Source organism: Manis javanica, chromosome 6 (assembly GCF_040802235.1).
Source record: "Manis javanica isolate MJ-LG chromosome 6, MJ_LKY, whole genome shotgun sequence".
In the NCBI taxonomy this organism is placed as follows: domain Eukaryota; kingdom Metazoa; phylum Chordata; class Mammalia; order Pholidota; family Manidae; genus Manis; species Manis javanica.
In genome coordinates this window covers 135,651,653-135,670,749 of record NC_133161.1, presented here as the reverse complement: position 1 = coordinate 135,670,749, position 19,097 = coordinate 135,651,653, and the positions used below count along the sequence as shown (strand labels likewise).

The following is a 19,097-nucleotide window of genomic DNA, read 5'->3' as shown; positions in this document are numbered from 1 at the left end:
ACTCACAACTAATGTGAAAAAGTGAGCATATCAAGTAAAACTGAAAAGACTTTCTATGGCCCTAAAGGTGAAAATTTTTCCAAAATAAAGTCTTAACCTATACATCAAAAGACTTGACCTACACACCATTAAAAAAAGTAACCTATAGACATCACTAAAAAAGTCTTAACCTGCATGCACATCATTAGACTTCGAAGAAAAACTTGAAGGATTACAAAAGAATTAAATAGGTATTAACATGGAAAAGCAATGAGGAAAATAGGCAAAATCAGACTTCGGACTTCTACAAATCAAATGTCAGTAGAGAATGAGCAAAATTTAAGTAACTGTGGTTACTGAACAGAACATAAATATGTTAGTTCCAATAATAATGCAACTAACACAAACCAGTGGAGAGGAAAGTAGGAGGAGGTGTCAGTGTGCTGACAAACCAAGGACAGAGCCGGCCTGAAGCTCAAGGCCAGCTAGGAGAACAGTGGCTCCAACCTCTTCCAGCTTCACTCAATGCCTTTTTCTTCTGTTAAAGTCAAGTAAATTTAAGCTAAAAATATTTAGATTAAATAGCATTTAGGGCACAATGCCATTTTCCCCCTGCTTGTTTACCTTTGTATGTCTATCTTTGCATGTATAGTTACCAGTTGCTAAGTTAATGAGGATGTTTCTGGGCAGAATTTGTTTGGGGATTTTTAATGTACTTTTTTTTTTCATATTGTTTCAACTATTATTATTTTTTTTGCTTCAACTTTTTTTATTATTATTAAGGTATCATTGATATACAATCTTATGCTCAGGTTCCACATGAGCAACATTGTGGTTACTACATTCCCCCTATTATCAAGTCCCCTCCACACACCCCATTACAGTCACTGGCCATCAGCATAGTAAGGTGTATTTTTGCTTCAAATTTTAACGAAAAAGATCATTAGTCCAAAAATGTGTGTATGAATTAATCACCTGTGAAAGTCACAGGCATTTCATTTTATTTTTTCCTGCCAAGTTGTAAAAACAAATTGCTTGATGGAATCAGTAAGTATTCACAGAAATGGGCATGATTTGTCTTGTCAAGAAATGCCTAATTACTACAAAATTATCAAATAAATTATAATTTATTTAATAACAAAATTATTAAATTATTAAAATAACTCTGCTATACACTGTATCTCCCCAAAATGAAAAGTCTAAACCTAACCCCCAGTGTGATGGTATTAGGAGGTGTGGCCTCTGAGAGATGACAGGGTCATGAGGGTGGAGCCCTCATGAATGGGTAGCACCCTTACAAAAGAGACCCCAGAGAACTCCCTCACCCCTTCTGCCATGTGAGGGCAGAGCAAGAAGATAGCCAGCTGTGAACCAGGAAGGAGCCCTCACCAGACAACACATCTGCCTGGGCCTTGATCTTGAATTTCTGAGCCTTCAGAATTCTAAGAAATACATTTCTGTTGTTTATAAGCTACCCAGTGATGGCACTCTATCACAGCAGCCTATACAGATTAAGATAAATTCTCATTCAAGTTCACACACACCACAAAACTGTAGATCACTACCAATCAGGAATAAATTTAAGGATAACTTATATGACAAAGACTTCTAAGAATTCTCTCCAGATTTCACAAATAATATTACACAACTGTTATTCATTTCTCAGATTTTAAAAATGAGAGCCTCTGATTTGTCTACTAAAAAATTTTAAAAAGCAGAAAGTGCTTACTAATGAGAATTTACTTGAAAACCAGTCATGACTCTCAGTGGTGCAGCTAAACAACAGTCATATTAGCCAACAGGAAAACAAAACTATTTGGATCCATAGTGCCTTTAGAGTAAGACTGACAATATCTAGCTTCTGCACCTTGTCACTTTCACAACATGGAAGAAAATAAGGAAGAAGTCCCTCAAAGTCAAATAGGATATTTAGAAACATGGATAAAAGGAAAGAAATGTTTTAAAAGAAAACCAGGAAGAAATCTTAATTCTTCAGAAGCAAGAATAAGGAAGGATACCACCAAATATATATACAATTTAAGCAGGAATTTTTCTCCCCAATATTTAAAAATAGAACAAGTACAAAATGTTTCCAAATTTCCACAAAAAGACAGTTATAAAACTCAAGGCTATTCTTTGTAACTTGAACCAATATAATGTTGATACACTTGTTTTTTTATTACCAGCCTATTCCAATATGCATTCATTGGAATGTGTTAATGTTATGTTTTGCTCTGTTTTCATTAAAGGAAGTGGAGAACATTCTTAATATGTAAGAAACTGACATCCAGAGCAGGCACAGTACAGAGCAGTGAGGGGGCATCCCAAGGAATGGTAGCATTCACAGTATTATTCCCCAAACAACAAAAGGCAAAAAGGCATCTCTTTACCTGCTGGGCTGTAGCATCCTGTTGGACATAAGCTACCTGGCCTGGGTCTGTAAACAGAGTCTAGGCAAAAGAAAAAACAAAAAACAACTTAACCATGAATCTTTAAACAGCTTGCATACACAGGAAGAATTATCCTACTGCTAAGCACCAATTCTTGCGATTTAACTCCCATACAGCTAGTAATAATCCTTCATTAATATAGGAGATAAAAAGAGTAATCCTACATGTAGTGAAAGCCTTTCATTCAGATGGCTCCAAAGAGACTGTAAAAGCTAACTCTCTCAAATGGCTAACATATTTGATGATTCTACTCTTAAGCAAAGCCTCTCTTGAAGTTGAGTATCACAACCAATTTAAAAGGCATGTCATGAAAATGTAAAAGACATGTCATGAACAAGGGTGGACACGTCCACACATAATATTACGTATCACAGCAGTAGGCTTGCAGTTAGATGAAAATGGATGGAGACATACAGACGTTCAAAAGACTATTATAGAAATACAACTATAATACAGGAATACAACTCAAATATAAATGCACATTCATTTTCAGAAGAAAAGGAAAAGAAAAATAAATTCTATTTAATGTTCCATAGATTCTCTTTTGAATAAAACCAGTAAAGTCATAATGAAAAAACTTCTCATTATAAACACATAATAATTTGGGTCATGGAACAGCAAAGATAACTAGAGAAGAAAAATATTCAAAATTATTTTACCAGGGCACCACAGAAAATCTCCAATCCAGGAAAACATTCTTTTCTCTAAAGCTTTTAAAAGACTTTAATTTGCCCAAGACTTTATTTAGTAAACCTATGGGAGTAAGAACTATGGTTAAGTTTTGATTCCAGAGGAATGTACAAGAGAATTTCAGCCAGTTGGAAGATTTCTTAGATTTGATGTTTAAAAAAATGACCAAAATTCATTTAGTAACATAATAATAAAGTTGGGGACAGGACATTCTTTATATAAACTGTCTGATCTTATTTAATATAGGTAGGGATCTAAAACAAAGCAGAGGCATGCTAAAATTATCATCTGACTATTTGACGATTTCATCTTTGTATACTTTTGAAAGGTGTTATTAATTAGGTGGACCTAATTTCTTCTTGGGAGAGATTTGAGCCTCTTGGTTAAATGTTGCATAAGGGCAAATTTTTATTACCAGGATCCCATTATAAAAGTATGGAACTTATTTTTTAGTATGTTTCACAGTGTTTTGTACAACTGTGAAGTGCTAACATGGAAACTAACAGATACTGGGAATATTTGTGTCATGCATTTGGAAACTAACACTCCGAGTCACTGGCAAAAAATAAAAGTAGCTCTAATTGTACTTTTGCTCTTATTACAGCCCTACAAATCAGTAAATTACTAATAAATAGCAGTTAATAAGCTAGGAAGACCTTTTACTTACACATTTAACTGAAATAATCTGTGTGTTTTTTACTGATCTATCTTTGATTAAGCTATACAGAACTAAATGCCATTTCTGGGCTGGTTCTTGATATTTAGGAAAAATAACAAGTTAATAATCTAGTCTGTGGTCACTAGGGACAAGAACTAAAAAAAAGGCTAGTGTTCTAACTCCCATTACATTTAATTTAAATAAATACACCGTATCTTCTTCTGCCAAGTTGGTTAAAACCTCCTGAGAGCATAAATCTTTTCTGAGTATTTCCTGCAGTGCTAGCACCCATCACAGTGACTGGCAGTCACTGCTGAATTAACTGATTAATAAACAAACTGTAAACAGTAATCCTTCACATGCCTGCGCAGCTTCCACAGGATGGATGTAAACCAGTGTGTGCTCCGGACCATCGACGGAAGTGTAAGAGGCACCATCTGCCGTGTACACCACCTGCTGGGGCGGGCGAACCTGGTCATCAGTGTAGACAATCTGAGCCACAGTCCCAGCGTCAGGAACAAAGTGCACCTGGGGTAAAAAGCAGCAAGTATATAGCAACTACCCTTGCAGAAGAAAACCAGTCTCACAGAGACACATGACTGACTCTGCACAGCACACACTTGCACTTGTAAAGCATCAGCAATGAAAGGAGAATGGGAATTGACACAGCTTCACCCTAGCTGAGCTAGTGACCCAGAGATAGGCTCCACGGACTTTGTCACTGGTGTACTGCTTAATATTAGGAAACAAATATAAATTCCCCTTTGCCTCGAATGTCCAATGCAGGTATTTCTTTTAGGGAGAAATGAGGGACTGGTTAACTGATCTTGGAAACATGACTAAAGATTCCTGATTGACAACATTACCAAAATACTAATTATTTTGTAATGTGAAAAAAGATGTCAAGACTTATAAGCCAATTGCTCTCAACACATCATAAAAATCCTACTTTATAATCAATAGTACCTTTCAGCAGACACATTTCTTTCCTACAAGTTCTTTCATACTCTAAGGCTGTACTGGAGTAAATGTTAGCTAAATCAATGAATGTACCAGAATTCTTCCTTGTCAATTAGGTAAAGATACAGTACTTGTAAGGGGTTTGGATGCCTATTTCAGTTGTCACCAGGGTAAATAATTTTCTCTCTCTAAGAACTAAAGCAGGAATTGAATTTTGTAAAATGCTTTCTCAGGAGTCAGTTTTGGAGGTTTGAATTCCTGAAGGCTGGAGCCTGGCACACTGCCTGATGCCTCATACTGAAGGTAAGGAAGCAGATGGCTAACGTACACATTTGGGAGAGAAATAATTTATGTGCTGATACCGAAGTTAGACACTCTTAGGTTGGAATCCTTACTCCTGTACCACCTTGGCTTTGTAACTAACTGTTTTTACTTCCGTTTTCTCCAGTGAAGAATGGTAGATCCCAAAGATGACATAAACTAGTCTAAACCCCAGAAAGAAATCTGATGAGCAAATACAATCAAGCACCACAGAAATTAAACCAACTTCTGATTCTACATTCAGTGATTTATCCAGCTTCTATACAAATTTGACTTGTCTATAAGGATAATTTTTATATTGAAAGCATTAGGCTTATAACATATTTGTGCAGTTTTAAGTGCTACAGAAATTTTGTGACTTTGATGTGTTCTTGAAGATCAAAACCTTAGACTAGTTTCAATGCTTCAAAAAGGGAAAAAAAGTTTCCTCAGAAGAAGAGTTATCCAAGCTTTATAACTTGGTCTTCATCCCTAAGTGTACTGCTAAACCAGAATTCCTGGCTGGGAGAAGGGAGAGTTGGAAAGGGGGGGTGCAGGAGGGGTGCTGAGCTCTGCTGTCTACTGTCTGTTACCTACAAATGGGGACCTTTTTTTAATGGACTACATTTTTGTTTATAAATTAAATATGTAAAAATATATATATAGCTACATGAAAGTAGCCTTCAAAACTGTCTCCGTGAGAAACAAAACAGCGTTCTCCATTATTCTGCAAGAAGCATCTCTGGAAATTTTTTTCTAAGTATTCAGACTCAAGTTTTTTAAATCATACCATGTGATGGATTTTATTTACTGTAACATTTATTTTATTGCTTAAATTAAATACAATGTGCACATTTAAATGTTTCAATGTTAATTCCATGATTTTGATAATAATACTATGGCTATACAATTTCATGAAAAACTAAATTAACATTGTGTATTTACTAGAATGCTTAAAAATTGAATTTCACACTTTGATCACAAATAAAATGTGGCTCCATGTGACTGCTGATTCTTCTCACAGTTCAAATCCAAACCAAAAATATAGAGATTTGCCTTTGTTAAGAAGAGTCAAAGGAACTACTGCAGAATCAGTGTAGCTCGTTATGGTTGCAAAACAAAAGACAAGAATCATCAATTGCAGCAGCATTTGAGTAAGTGACTAACCTCCAGAGCTGCTGACTCAGTGGAACAACTTTCAATTAGAGGTTTACATTCTGAATTTGAAAGACAAGAAAAAGCCATTCACTGTACAGACATACCTTGCACTTCATTACAGATGAAGAATCAAAACCCTATACTGGATAACATAAAAGAAACACACTACAATTCGAGGCGTTCAGCACCAATAACTAATAAAATAAAACAGAGTATTGAAACAGATTATGAAGTAAGTTGGAGAAACAGCAGATAAGCCTATGGGGGGGAGCTGGCTCTTCTGAATCACAGCAAACCACACTAGCTTGGTAGAGCGTTCAAAGTGCTGAAACACCCTGTTCCTACATACAAGTCCTGCTCCTTCTCAGCTACTCATTACCATTCGGAGGCCGCTGTGTCTTTAGTGTCCACCAAACTGTACCCAACTAGAAAACCGCCATTCATACCAAGCCAGAAAGACCACTGTTCACCTGTGTAGCACTCTCTTCATGCTCTGCAGATGTAGGCCACACGTGTGAGCTGTCGTCTTTGGAGTCCATCCTTTCCCTCCTGGACAGCTCCACGTCCTGGGCACCTAGAGCAGCACAGGGTGGAGAGTCATCTGTTTATCACGAGTGTGCTCATGAAAGGAAAAGGGACCTCTCTGCCATGGGCCTGAGGAAAGAGAGGAAAAGAACTGAGACTTTAAATGGATGGATACATTTTAATAAATTACAGTTTCAACCATGGAAAGACAAAAAGCTTTGTAAATGATAACACACCTGGGCAAAAAGATAAAAAAGGAGAAATTACTTGTAATAATGATATAATGCATTGCATGCTTGAAATGTTGTAGGCACTCCTTAAGCTAAGTGTAACCCTCATTGCAACTACTAGAAGTAGTTGTCTTCCTTCTCCCAGTGAGGGATGAAGTTCCCAGATGTCAAACGCAGGTACATGATGGATTCTCATGCAATCCTAACTGCTACTCAGTCCAGTGCAGCTCTCTCCTGCACACTTGCTTAGACACTGACTTCCAACACCACCTACTCCAAATGAACAGCAGAATAATAAAAGTCACAAAAAGAGGAAAAAATGGCAGGCAGAGGGGGCTGAATTTTCTGGGCCTCAATTTGGTGAAGACAAATTTAAGCTTGTTTCCTATTTGATCAAACAGTGATTTGTGAACAAATCAGAAAGCCTTACTAAACATTAAAGTGCACAAAATCTACATCTTGAAACCTTAGTCTTTTCCAAAATTGGCATTTTAAGGAAATCTATCTTCCCTTTTGATGATGATAAAATGGTGACGTGAGATCTGTCATTTAATAAGGCACCTGGGCAGACATGCCTGATAATGCCTCCTCCCACCGTCCCACTGAAGCAGCATATACAGACAGCAAAGGTAAAACTGCTCAGAACCCCATTAAACTAAAGGTAAGAAAGACGACTGACCAAGACCCAGCCAAATTTTTCTCCTTTATTAATGGAAATAAGCTGAGAGGCATACTCTTAGAGAACTCCAACATCTGAACTAGAATTAAGACCCAAAGAAGAAAGAAAGAAAAGATACTGGAACATCCAGTGTCAGGGCCTTACTCTGGACATGGGAGCTGCCTTATCCAATCTGCGGGGGAGCCTCTTCTGAGCCTGGGGGAGCTATGCCTGCTTCACCCTCAATGCTACCAAACTCACCCACCTGAAACCATCGTGCCACCCACACACTCACCTGGCATACACCCTGCTCTTCTTCTCTCCATCAAAGGGTGCTGGAAACAACTCCCATGTACACCAATAGGTGAATGTATAAACAAAGGGTCATGGGGGAACTTTCTGGAGGAATGGAGATGGTCTCTATCATGTATCCAAACTGGAGTGGCTGTAACACGGGGAATACATCTGCCCAAAGTCATCAAGCTATTCAATTAAAATATTTCATCATGTGTAAATTATACCCAAATAAAGTTGATTTAAAAAAAAATACCATCCTTACACAACAGTACTATTTCAGCATGTATAAAACGATATTCAGGGTGAATTGAATAGTATGTGACATACCTCAAAAAACAAAGCTGTGATGTTTTTTAAAAAGGAACAAATATATTAAGAAACCCAGGAGTAAATGTCACCAAAAAATATAAAGATCTATATGCAGAAAACCATAAAACTGTACCAAAAGACATAAGAGGCTCAGTATTACAAAATCACAATATGTTCCATATAGAATCATTTTTGGTTTTTTTCTATTTTAAAATAATTTCAGACAGAAAAGCTGAAATATGCACAAAGAATTACCCTGTCTTCACTATGATTCCCCAAATGTTGACATTGTCCCATGTTGACTATTATTCTTTCTCCCTTTCTCTTTCTCTTTCTTTTTTCACCTGAGCTATTTGAAAGCAAGTTACAGAAACAATGCCCCTTTAGTACTAAATTCTCAAGGGTCTATTTCATAAAAATGGGACGTTTTCTCACATAACCACAATACTACTATCAAAATCAGGAAGTTGACATTGAAACAGTATTATTATCTAATTATCAGACTGTATTCCAATTTAACCAATTGTCTAAACACCTCATTTTCTGGCCCCGGATGCACTCTGGTTTCGCACACAGGGCACTCAGTTGTCATGTCCCGTCGCCCCCACCACCTCCTCAGCCCAGATCTGGGACCATCTCCCTAGTCTTTCTCACTCTTCCATGACCTTGACATTTTTTTTAAATGCACAGGCCATTTACTTCCCAAAATGTTCCTCAATTTAAGTTTGTCTTATATTTCTTCATGGTTAGATTCAGGATATGTATTTTTAGCAGGAATACCACAAAAGAGATGTTGTGTCCTTCCTGTGTAAGAATTTGAGGCTTCTTTTTTCAACTTTGTTCACTGTGCAAATACTTAAGAGCATACTCTGCTGGGTACTGGGATGTGGTAAGGATCAAGGCAGGCCCATTCCAGGGACTCTGGAACCATACAGGGCCCAGAGTGCCCTTTGGTATTTGTTTGCATTTCTAGATAGGTGCATATTATTTCTTTTCTTTTATTTACATCTTTTTTTTATTTACAAGTAGTAAATTCAGTTGGCTCAAAACTCAAAAGGCATAAAAAGGTATATAGGAGACAATCTCCCTACCTGGAATCCCTGAGCCACACTTCAGAAGCAACCTATATTACCAATTTCTTGTCTACTCTTCCACATATGTTATGCATATACAAGCAAAAATACAAATACTCTCTGCCTCTCCAACCACAAATAGCAGACAATTGGCTCTATACAAAGTAGCATATCTTCTAAATCTTGTCTATTACACATGATACCATACCTTTTACATTGTTCCATATCCATATATCACTTCCTCATTCTTTCTCACAGCTGCAGCTTTTCATTGTGTGAATATATCATAATGTATTTAATCTCATGTTAATAAGTCTTATGGTTATCAACAAACTTTGCTATTTTTCAAGCTTTTGCTATTACAAGCAATGCTGTAATGAATAACTTTGGTCATACATTCTTTTATATGTGCTTTTTTCTTGAATTCTTTTGAAGTCTGTGAGGGAAGATGGTGATTCAGTTAGTGGCTATATGACTCTTAGGTCATTATGAGTTTCTGAACTCCAACACTGGCACCATCTCCCTGTGCCTAGTGTGAGGCACTGGGGACACAGGCAACTGCTCTGATCAGTGAACAGGTAGCACTTGGTACAAAAGGCACAGTGGTTAAGGGCTTGGGCTCTGGACCTGGATTTGGGTAGTAATTCTGAAACTTAACTGACCTTGGCAAAATAGAGGTTCTCCAAATTCCTCCTCCTTCTCTGTAAAATGGAGATCATAAGGCTATTGAGAGAATGACACAAAACAGTACATGTGAAGTGCTTAGCACAATGCCTGTTACATAATAAGCCCTCACATATTAGCTTTAAAAAAAAGGTTTTCAATCACATTGCATTTTCCTAATTGTCTGCCTCCACATCTCAACTCAAAGTACCTTCACATAGAAGAACGTCTCTGTTCATGAGAGTAACTCTAGATCCGGCACATGGCAGGTACTTGGTAATCTGTGGTTTAAAACTACTGGTGTACAGTGGGAAAAGAGAAGAGGACATCTAATCCCAACAGGGCATTTAGGGAGGACTTCTCTGAGATGATGAAGCTGGCAGGACGAACAGAAACAAGTAAGCAGAAACAGGAAGGGACAAGACATTTATTCCAGACTGAAATATATTTTTTTTAATTTTATCAAAAGAAGGAAGTAGACATTACATGACATAAAATGCCAGTAAACTACATAAAACAAGGATAAAATGGGGGTGGGCGGGAGGAAATAACTACTTAGCAGATATGGAGCAAAATAATTCAACAATTCACCCTTCACATAGGAAACTCCGCCAGGAAAATTTAGCAATAAAGATGTGTGAAATACTGCCCACAGAGGCAGTTGCCAATCATTTTCAAATACTGTTAGCAAATAAAGAAGCCCAAGATGGCAAAAACTCCAATTTAAAAAGTATCTGGCTGGAATCCAGAACAGTAATACAGATGCCCAGTTAGTTGTTCTTGTTTTTTAAGATACAGTTCTAAGACCTTTCGAGCATCGGTAGCTACACAACTATTTAAAACATGAGTGTGACATCCTGAATTTACTGTTTAATAGATTGCTCAAGAAAATTGAATTTTAGGAGTGACTCCACTTCTCTGCAAGTCACTTTTTATCACCTATCATCAGCATCTCCATCTGTAAAATGAGAGTACAAAATGATTCCTAAAGTCTATCTTAGCCTCAAGCTTAGCTAGGAGGCAGCGGGGTATAGCAGAAAATCCACAAAATCTGAACTGAACCCCCTGGCTTCCAGAGTGGCTCACCTGCTCACTAGTTATATAACCTTGGCCAAATCACTTAAATTCTCTGTGCCTCAATATCATATGTAAAAGGGAGATAATAATTACCTCCTAGAGTTATTGTGAGGCTTACATGATATATGTAAAAATTCTAGGCACAAGATCTGGCACACAGTAGTGCTCAATATGCCATCTTTCCTATGTTACAGATGAGCTGTACAAGCTTCAGAATTTTCAAAACATTTCACATTTTTTCAAAACCTAGCAATTTGTCACATAAATACCCTGCATGAACTTTTTTTGGGAGAAAAGCTTGTCATGTTTGTTTTCCTTTTTTATTATTATTTGGTTTTCACTGCACAATTCCTAAAGCCCTATTGACCTTGACATACAGGAGACGGGTAGGAAGAATTCCCAGAGCTACTTTGGTGCTGTCCAGTGGGCAGTGCTGACAGACTCTGCCAGCTAGACGGAGACTTCTTCCACTTCCTTCCCTTTTGCCTCTCGTACAGACCTGGAAGAACCAGAGACCACAAACTGTACCCTGTCTAGAAAAAGGTCCCCCACCTTCCCTGCTTTACCTATTCTCCAAAATGTTACAAACCATCATTATCAGGAAAAGAAGGACACACTTGCATTTCTATCCTCTCACTAAGGACTTTCTTCAACAAATATTTATTAAGTGCTTAGTATGTGCCAGGTACCATTCTAGGTCCTTAGAAAACATCAGTGTATCCAAAAAAATCCTTGCCTTCTTGAAGTTTCCGGTCTAGTTATTTTTTCTTGAATAGTGGTATAGAGCTAAATGTATGAACATTAGAACCAGACAAATCTGGGTTCTATGCTCCCAAATCTACTATGTGCTTAATAGCTGTGACATCAGTAAGCAACAAACCGATCCTCAGTCTCTTTATTTGAAAATCCAAATAATCTGCCCAGTGTGGTGGTTGTAAGAATTAATGATCTGTATTTCATCAAGTTTATGATGCACTACTTTTCCACATTTTAACATTTCTGAACTAGAGATCTATTTGACAACAGCAGTGTTCTGCGGTCACTATCATCCAGGTGGCAGTCAGGATGTGGATGCCACTGCCTGCTTACTGTGACCTTACTCACAGCCATTCATTAGTTCTGTCCTCACTTCACTGAGCCGTGTGTTGTTGGCACTAGACACCCTGAGTCTGCCATTTTAAATGCCTTCAGAAAGATTACACTATAATTTGACATTGAAACTGAAAGGCATGAGAACAGCAGCTGGGCATGAATTTGATTAGGGAAGCAAATATCCATCATTGGAAAAATGATCTTAACAACCAAGGCCTGTGGGACCTGGGTATGGAAGACAGCAATGTGGAAAAGCTGCATTATGCACTTTGTTACTGAAATATGTGAAAACACAGTCCTGCCGTGGCCCAAGTAAAAACCAGGAGCAAAACTCCCAGAATGGGTACTAGCTGCTTGGAGGAGATGCCTGGAGACAACAGTATGCCCTCTTTTAGGACGTGCTGCGTCACCAACACTCTTGAGAACAGAGAGACACATCAATGACCCTGAGTCAAAAGTAATTATGAAGAGTTAGATTCTGGAAGTGATGAAATTTTGGGGAACACTTTAATAAGTTTACTTCACTTATAGTCTCCTTTTATGTGTGCACTGGAGTGATATGAAAAAAAATCTATGTCCAAATAAACCTAAAAGAGCTCTCTCAATAAGTGTATAATAAAAATTCTAAGTGGCAAGAGACTTGTATGAGAGTTTAATTGGCAAGCCTTTTTCTTTTGTAATGATAAAATAATTGTATATCTACCATTAACATCTTAGATTCAATAAAACATGGTTAACATTTGGGATCAAATGGCATAATGATGAATATTCACGAAATGGTTAGCAATTTCAAACATACAAAAAGGTGAGCAAAACCCCTGCTCTGTGGAGCTCACAGTCTCATGGTGGAGACAGAGAGCCCACTTCCCAGCTCCCCTGGAGTGATACTTGCATGACAAGATTAACAGTGCAGAAGAGTGAGGGGAAAGAGGAAAGAGACAGATATCTGCTTTTCCAGCCAGTTCGCATGCCCAGCCCTCCTTGTACCCCAGAGTTCATCCCAGAGCCAGTCCTCCTCATCATCCACCAGATCCTCTTTCAAAGGTAGATGTGTATCTGAGATAACAGGTTGAACTACAAATAGTTTAGGTTGAAATTTCACTTTAAAATGTTGTTAGACATAGTGATTACATTCCACAGGATTACTGGTGCAATAGTAAAACTCAGAAATGTTAAGAATTCAACAGAGGTTCCCATATTGGCCTGGCACCTTATATGCCAAATATGTCATTATTCATATGGAAAGAAGTATAGTACATGCCAGACAGTACACTTTCAAATAAGCTTTTCTGGCTCCTCAAAGACTAGCATAAACCACTGGCTCCTGCCCTGAAATCCAACACTAGACATTCCACAGAAAGAAGTCAGACAGAGATTGATGGATTGCAAAATGAACATGAAAACTGCCAGAAAGAAAACGGAAGAGGGTTTTCTGGGAGGGAGCTGAGGATGGACTCAGGAGGCAGAACAGAGGGAACCACAGGGAGGAGGCAGAAGGTTTCTCTTCTCACCCTGACGTTTCCCTGAGCCCCCACTGCCCACGCTTGGACCCATCACCACTGCAATGCAGAAACACAACAGCCAGCCCAGTGCTGCCAGAAGAGAAACCTCAAGGCCGCACAAGAAGGCTGGGTGGACAGGGATACCAAGAGCCAGGAGACTGGCCAGCTGCCTCCCCACAGGCCGAGGGCAGAAGGGTGTATGTACAGAGGTTCCTCTGTGGCAAACAGGGTGTGGCTGGGCGCAGGGCTCTCTGGCCTGATGTACCAGTAATTGCTAGTATTTTGTTGTTTAATCTTTCACTTTCCCTTGAATGAACATGAACAGCTATATGGTGACTTTTGCTGACCCCAGCATAAAAAAGAGATCCTTCAAGAATACTTATATAGAAATTAGTCTCCATTTAAAGGAGTGCTGTTTGAGCTTACTTTAAATTAGTTGCCATAAATATTACAGCCCCTGGAATAGGAACTTGGATTTGCCACACTTATATTAGAGCAGGCTCTGTAGTCAGACAACCTGCTTAAAATCTGGGATGTGCCACTTACAACTTTTGACAATTTGTTTACTCTCTGAGCTTCAGTTCCTTCATCCATAAGGACAAAGAAATGAAGTCTATAAGATATTTAATAATAGATAACAACTGTAATTAATGTACAAAATGCAGTGGGTCAGGCCTATATGCTGAAGCCACGTGCCTGTATTCCAATCCTGGCTCCCCCTTCACAAACGGTTGACCTTGCATAAATCATCTGACCTCTGTGTGGCTTGATATCATCATCTACAATATAGGAAAGAACAGGATCTACTTCATAGAGTTGTAAAGAGGATTAAATGAGTTAATATTTGCAAAGTACTTAGAATACAGTCTAGAATATGGTAAGCACTTTATACGTTAAATGAAAGAAATAATGACTAGGGTCACTTCTAAGCCACAAACTAAAAATGGCAGAGCAAGAGGAGAAACAAAGGGAAAGAGAGAGGAGTACAAAAGGGGAAATAAGAGAGGAAAGAGTAAGGAACAGAAGGGATACAGTGTTCTAGACAAGAACAATAGGACTGGAAGGAAATGGAGGGGGCAAAGTAATAAACAGTGGGGTGTAGGGAGCACCTAAGAAAGAAATAACGAAACATGCAAAATGAGATGGAGAAGAGTGAGAAAAAGGAGAAAGAAAAATAAATCAGATTGTTCTGAGCTAACTGGATAAGAATCAGAAGTGAAAGGGGAACAATCTAAGAGATGATTCCCTGAGAAAGATGTCCTGAGGTAAAACAAACTCCGACTTTAAAGTCAGGTTGGGGAGGACACCCTAACAGGCACCCGCCATTCTTGGGCTGGAAAAGTACAGCGACCTTTTGAGAACAATGGAACCCTGATAAAATGCCCAGAACACTGCTCCCAAAAATACCACCGGTTCCATCAACAGATGAATGATAAACAACACAATGTGGTGTGTATATATATATAATGGAATACTACTCAGCCTTAAAAACTAAGGAAATTCTGACACATCCTACAGCATAGATGGACCTTGAAAACATTATACCAAGTGAAATAAGCCAGACACAAAAAGACAAATATTGTGGGACTCTAGTGATATGAGTTCTCTATGGCAGTCATTCATGGAGACAGAGGTTACCATGCGCTGGGGGTGGAGGGAGGGTGGGGAATGGGAGTTAGTGTTTAATGGGTAGAGTTTCTGTCTGGGATGATTTAAAAATTCTAGAAAAGGTCTAGATATGGTAATGGTTGCACAACATTGTGAATGTACTTACTGTCACTTAAAAAATGGTCAAATGACAGATTTCATGTATATTTTACCACAAAAAAATTTTTTTAATAAAAACATGCCACAGATGACCCCAGTAGTGATTACCAACTCACCCTGCCATGGTGGTGATCAGATTCCACTGGACCCCTTCCCATCAGGACCATGAATAAACCCCATGGCCACACAGGAGACAAATGGGGCTCCTCCCATCCTTGATGAACCCTGACCTCCACCGGTCCGTCCTCCCCAGCCAAACTGAACCCGTGCTCCTCCTGTCACCACAGCAGTCACTCCCACTTAGGTCAAAGGAGGTGACCCTCAACACACCCGCTTCTGGAGCTCCTGACTGCCAATCAGCTGCTGGGCAGCTACTATCTAAAGCACCTACAAAAGCATGTGGCACACAGTAGGGGGACAACAAATAGCAGTGATTGCTATTATTGCATATGTCCTGTCAACTCTCTGATCCATTCTTCTCACTGCCAGGTATAAATACCTCATAGGCATAAGAACCTCTTAGTCTTTTCTGGGGAATGGAAAGAAGGGAAGGGAGAAGGGAAGGCCCTTGTCCAGTGTACCTTCCCCTTGAAGGTCCAGTCAGTACAGGTGCCCTGAGGACCTATTTCTGTGGCTCCTTTCTTCCCCACCTCCCAGTTTCATAACTCACAGACTCTCAGGTTCTGGCTCTAGATTTATTTCTTGGATCTCTGTCTCCTAACTGGATTCATCTCTGGTTTCACACCACATTTTTAATGCAAGGTTTGGGAAACTTCCTGTCCCACTGGCTCATGAGAAACTACTGTCAACCACAGCCCTCTGGTTTGGCATTGTGCCCCTCAGGAACGCAAGCATGCCCAGGAGCAAGCATGGGGACAGGCTACACGGAGAGCTAACACGGACTCAGTGCCTACCATGTGCCAGGTTTAAGCAATTATCACATCAGTTTGTTCAATTAATTTAATGTCCACAACCCAGTAAAATTGTTTAAAACCCTATCTTCACAATTCAGAAAACATAAGAGTACAGAATCATAAATGAGTGTTCTGAACAGCTGATAATCACTGCAAGACTGAGGTGTTAAGTTTCAGAGCTACAAAATTAGACCAATAGAATGAAAATAAAGGGCTTCTGCTATGTTCACTCATTTGGAATGGCAACTAGAGATTTTATACGTAACTGATTTCTGGAAAAAATTAGTCTAGAACTCAGAAGAAAAGCAAAGACAATCACTGAACTTAGTTCTAAATAGTGAATAGGAACTGGCTGCGGAAGTAGCAGTGGGCAAATAACAAAATTACACAAATTTCAGCACAAATTCCCCATTCTTGCTGAGATGGGGAAGCCCAAAAAATCCATCACCTAAGTTTCCCAATTTTAAAAATCCACAACAAATTATTCACACTGAGAGAAAGTGGAAGTGGGAAGTTAAAAATAACAACAGTCCTTGAACCTTGCCTAGCAAGCTTTTTTCCACGTGCCCACGCAGACACTGTCCCTGTGCTCTTCACCTCAACCACATGGCAGGGCTAACGCAATACTGGGCTGCCTTTTACAAAGGAGGAAGTGACTGCAGAGGGAGGGGCCGCAACTTTCCCCGTAGGTCTGCTCGGCTTGGCCGTCAGTGCTGGGTTCTGGGTCCCTGTTATCAGAACCACTCTGACTCCAGCTAAAGGGCTACTGCAGACCTACAAGCTAGGCAGCGGTTACAGGACTAAAATAGCCTTTTTAATTCCACAGGGAAGTAAAATAACCACAACTTTAGTTAGGGGAAATGTGCCTAAGGAATTAAAGGTTTCTGAGAAAGTAGATAATCGGAAATGAGGCTTTCAGTGAATTTTAGAAATAACAACAATAAGCTTTTGAGTAGATTCCAAATAAAAAAATCTGTTTTTAATTAAGTTTCTAGATTTGGAATATTTCCATATAGACAGACAGGTCTACTAGTAAAGATAAAGAATGAAAAAGTGGTAATAATGGGGCCTTCCAGGTACTTCTATTGACGTCATTCACGTTTAACATTTGTTATAAATGTTAACAATGAAGCAACAATGAAATGTTCAAGATTGCAGAAAACCTCCTCCAGATAAAGTGTTATGCTATTGAAAAAAAAAACGCAAGTCCATAAAACCCTTCAGAAACTGGGTAAGTGAGCAGACAATGGTAGATAAATTCCAGAGTAAGTTACACTTTTATGAGACTGAGCTATCTGTTACAGTCTAAACACCCTTGTGAAATATATCCTACAGAAATGTTCCTAATTTGTTTCTGGCCATCATCAAGGACAATGCTGTATAGCCAGAGGAGAACTGAACTAAGGTGAAAAAAAAAAGAAACAAATTAGAAAACATAGGATGACAAACACAATCAAGGACTGAGGTATCTGGAGCAGCTCTGAAACGGTGACCTTGGCCTTCTTTTTCCTCTCCAGTTATATGCCCTCCGCCTTTCCCCTTCCCATGCAGAAATCCTCACACCAGGCAATGATTCCCCCTACTCTTCCAAAGAAAAGAAAAACCTAGGCTGAGTCTTGTTGGGGGTCTTAGCCTTAACGATTCTACATCAAAATCCTTGAGAGTACAAAAGCCATCAGTGCTTCACGTGAGTTCTAAAGAATGATAAGCCTTGATGTTTGCTTTTCCTTTGTTCAAAGGAGAACTGGATGCTGGCAGAATGTGAAAGCAATTTCAAAGAGAAATCTATCAGGAGTCCTCTATTCTGATCTCACGAGATTTTAGACGGAAAACTCAGAACAGCAGAGTGTATCACAGGCCTACACAGAAGTGCACGAATCATTAGCATCTGACTTGATGGATGTTCACAAAGTGAATGCAAGTGGATCGGGTACACGGAACACCACCAGGGCCTGAAAGCCTCAGGGCGCCCTCCCCCAAAGGTACCCACCACTTCCTCCACCAGCTGCCTACCCTCTGGCAGGTGCAGCAGGACAGGACACTCCGTCCCACCTAGCTGACTCCAGGCTTGTCTGCAGTCTCTGTAGAACTGACTGTAAGACAGGGCTTGATCCTAGGTGTGACCTTCCAGGGACTGCAACAGAGATTCTGAGGTGCTTCCTATGGAGCCTCTTCTTTGGTGGGCCCTAAGTTCCAGTTTTTGTCTCCAGCAGTACAAAACTACTAAAATCCCTACTTTTCCATCAGTTGCTTTGCTTGACTGGTAGCTCTTGACCTGCAGCGCTAAGCAGCGAATACTCGAGGGGAAGCCAGTGCTGGGCTTCAGGCTCACTCCTCTGGGCCTGCTTTCCCTCTGGGATGTTGGGCACCCAGGTAATAACTGTCCCTGTAATCTTTCAACTAGAATTTTCTCTCTCCAGTCCCAAGGGATTACCTAAAGCTCTGCAGGCTTCTCTGTCTCCCAGAGGTCCTTCTGACCAGCTTCCCAGGCTCCTGGGCCATCCCAGGAATCAGAAAATGCTCCAAGGGGAAAAGCGGGCTACACAATGCTGGGCTCATTCCCATAAGTGTCCTTTCTCTCCTGGATCTGACCCCTTGAGACCTTGGCTGCCTTAGTAGGAAGCTGAGGGCAATCCCAAAGGCAGGAGACTGTGGAAAACACTTCCCCTTGCAACTTACGACTGTGTTTATCGAAACCTGAAGAACTGTCTACGCCACTAACGGGCAGATCCTGGTGAGAAAAGCACTGTCATATGGCATATCTGATAAGGCAAAGTGTAATCAAGATGCAGCCA

General features: G+C 39.6%; 1 protein-coding gene across 4 annotated transcripts in view; it reads right to left on the bottom strand.

The window, feature by feature from the left end:
- PRDM10 (PR/SET domain 10) overlaps positions 1 to 19,097 on the bottom strand; it is a 92,757-nt gene that overhangs the window by 52,392 nt on the left and 21,268 nt on the right. For 2 of the 4 annotated variants that reach the window (XM_073239479.1, XM_073239482.1), the window contains exons 2-4: positions 6,666 to 6,849; positions 4,141 to 4,305; positions 2,370 to 2,429 (exon numbers count right to left, since the gene is read on the bottom strand). In XM_073239479.1, the coding sequence (XP_073095580.1) occupies positions 2,370 to 2,429; positions 4,141 to 4,305; positions 6,666 to 6,734 (294 nt within the window). In that variant the 5' untranslated portion in view covers positions 6,735 to 6,849. Of the gene's footprint in view, positions 1 to 2,369; positions 2,430 to 4,140; positions 4,306 to 6,665; positions 6,850 to 9,949; positions 10,011 to 19,097 lie in introns of all 4 variants that reach the window. The other 2 variants (XM_073239481.1, XM_073239480.1) reach the window with 2 other exon arrangements.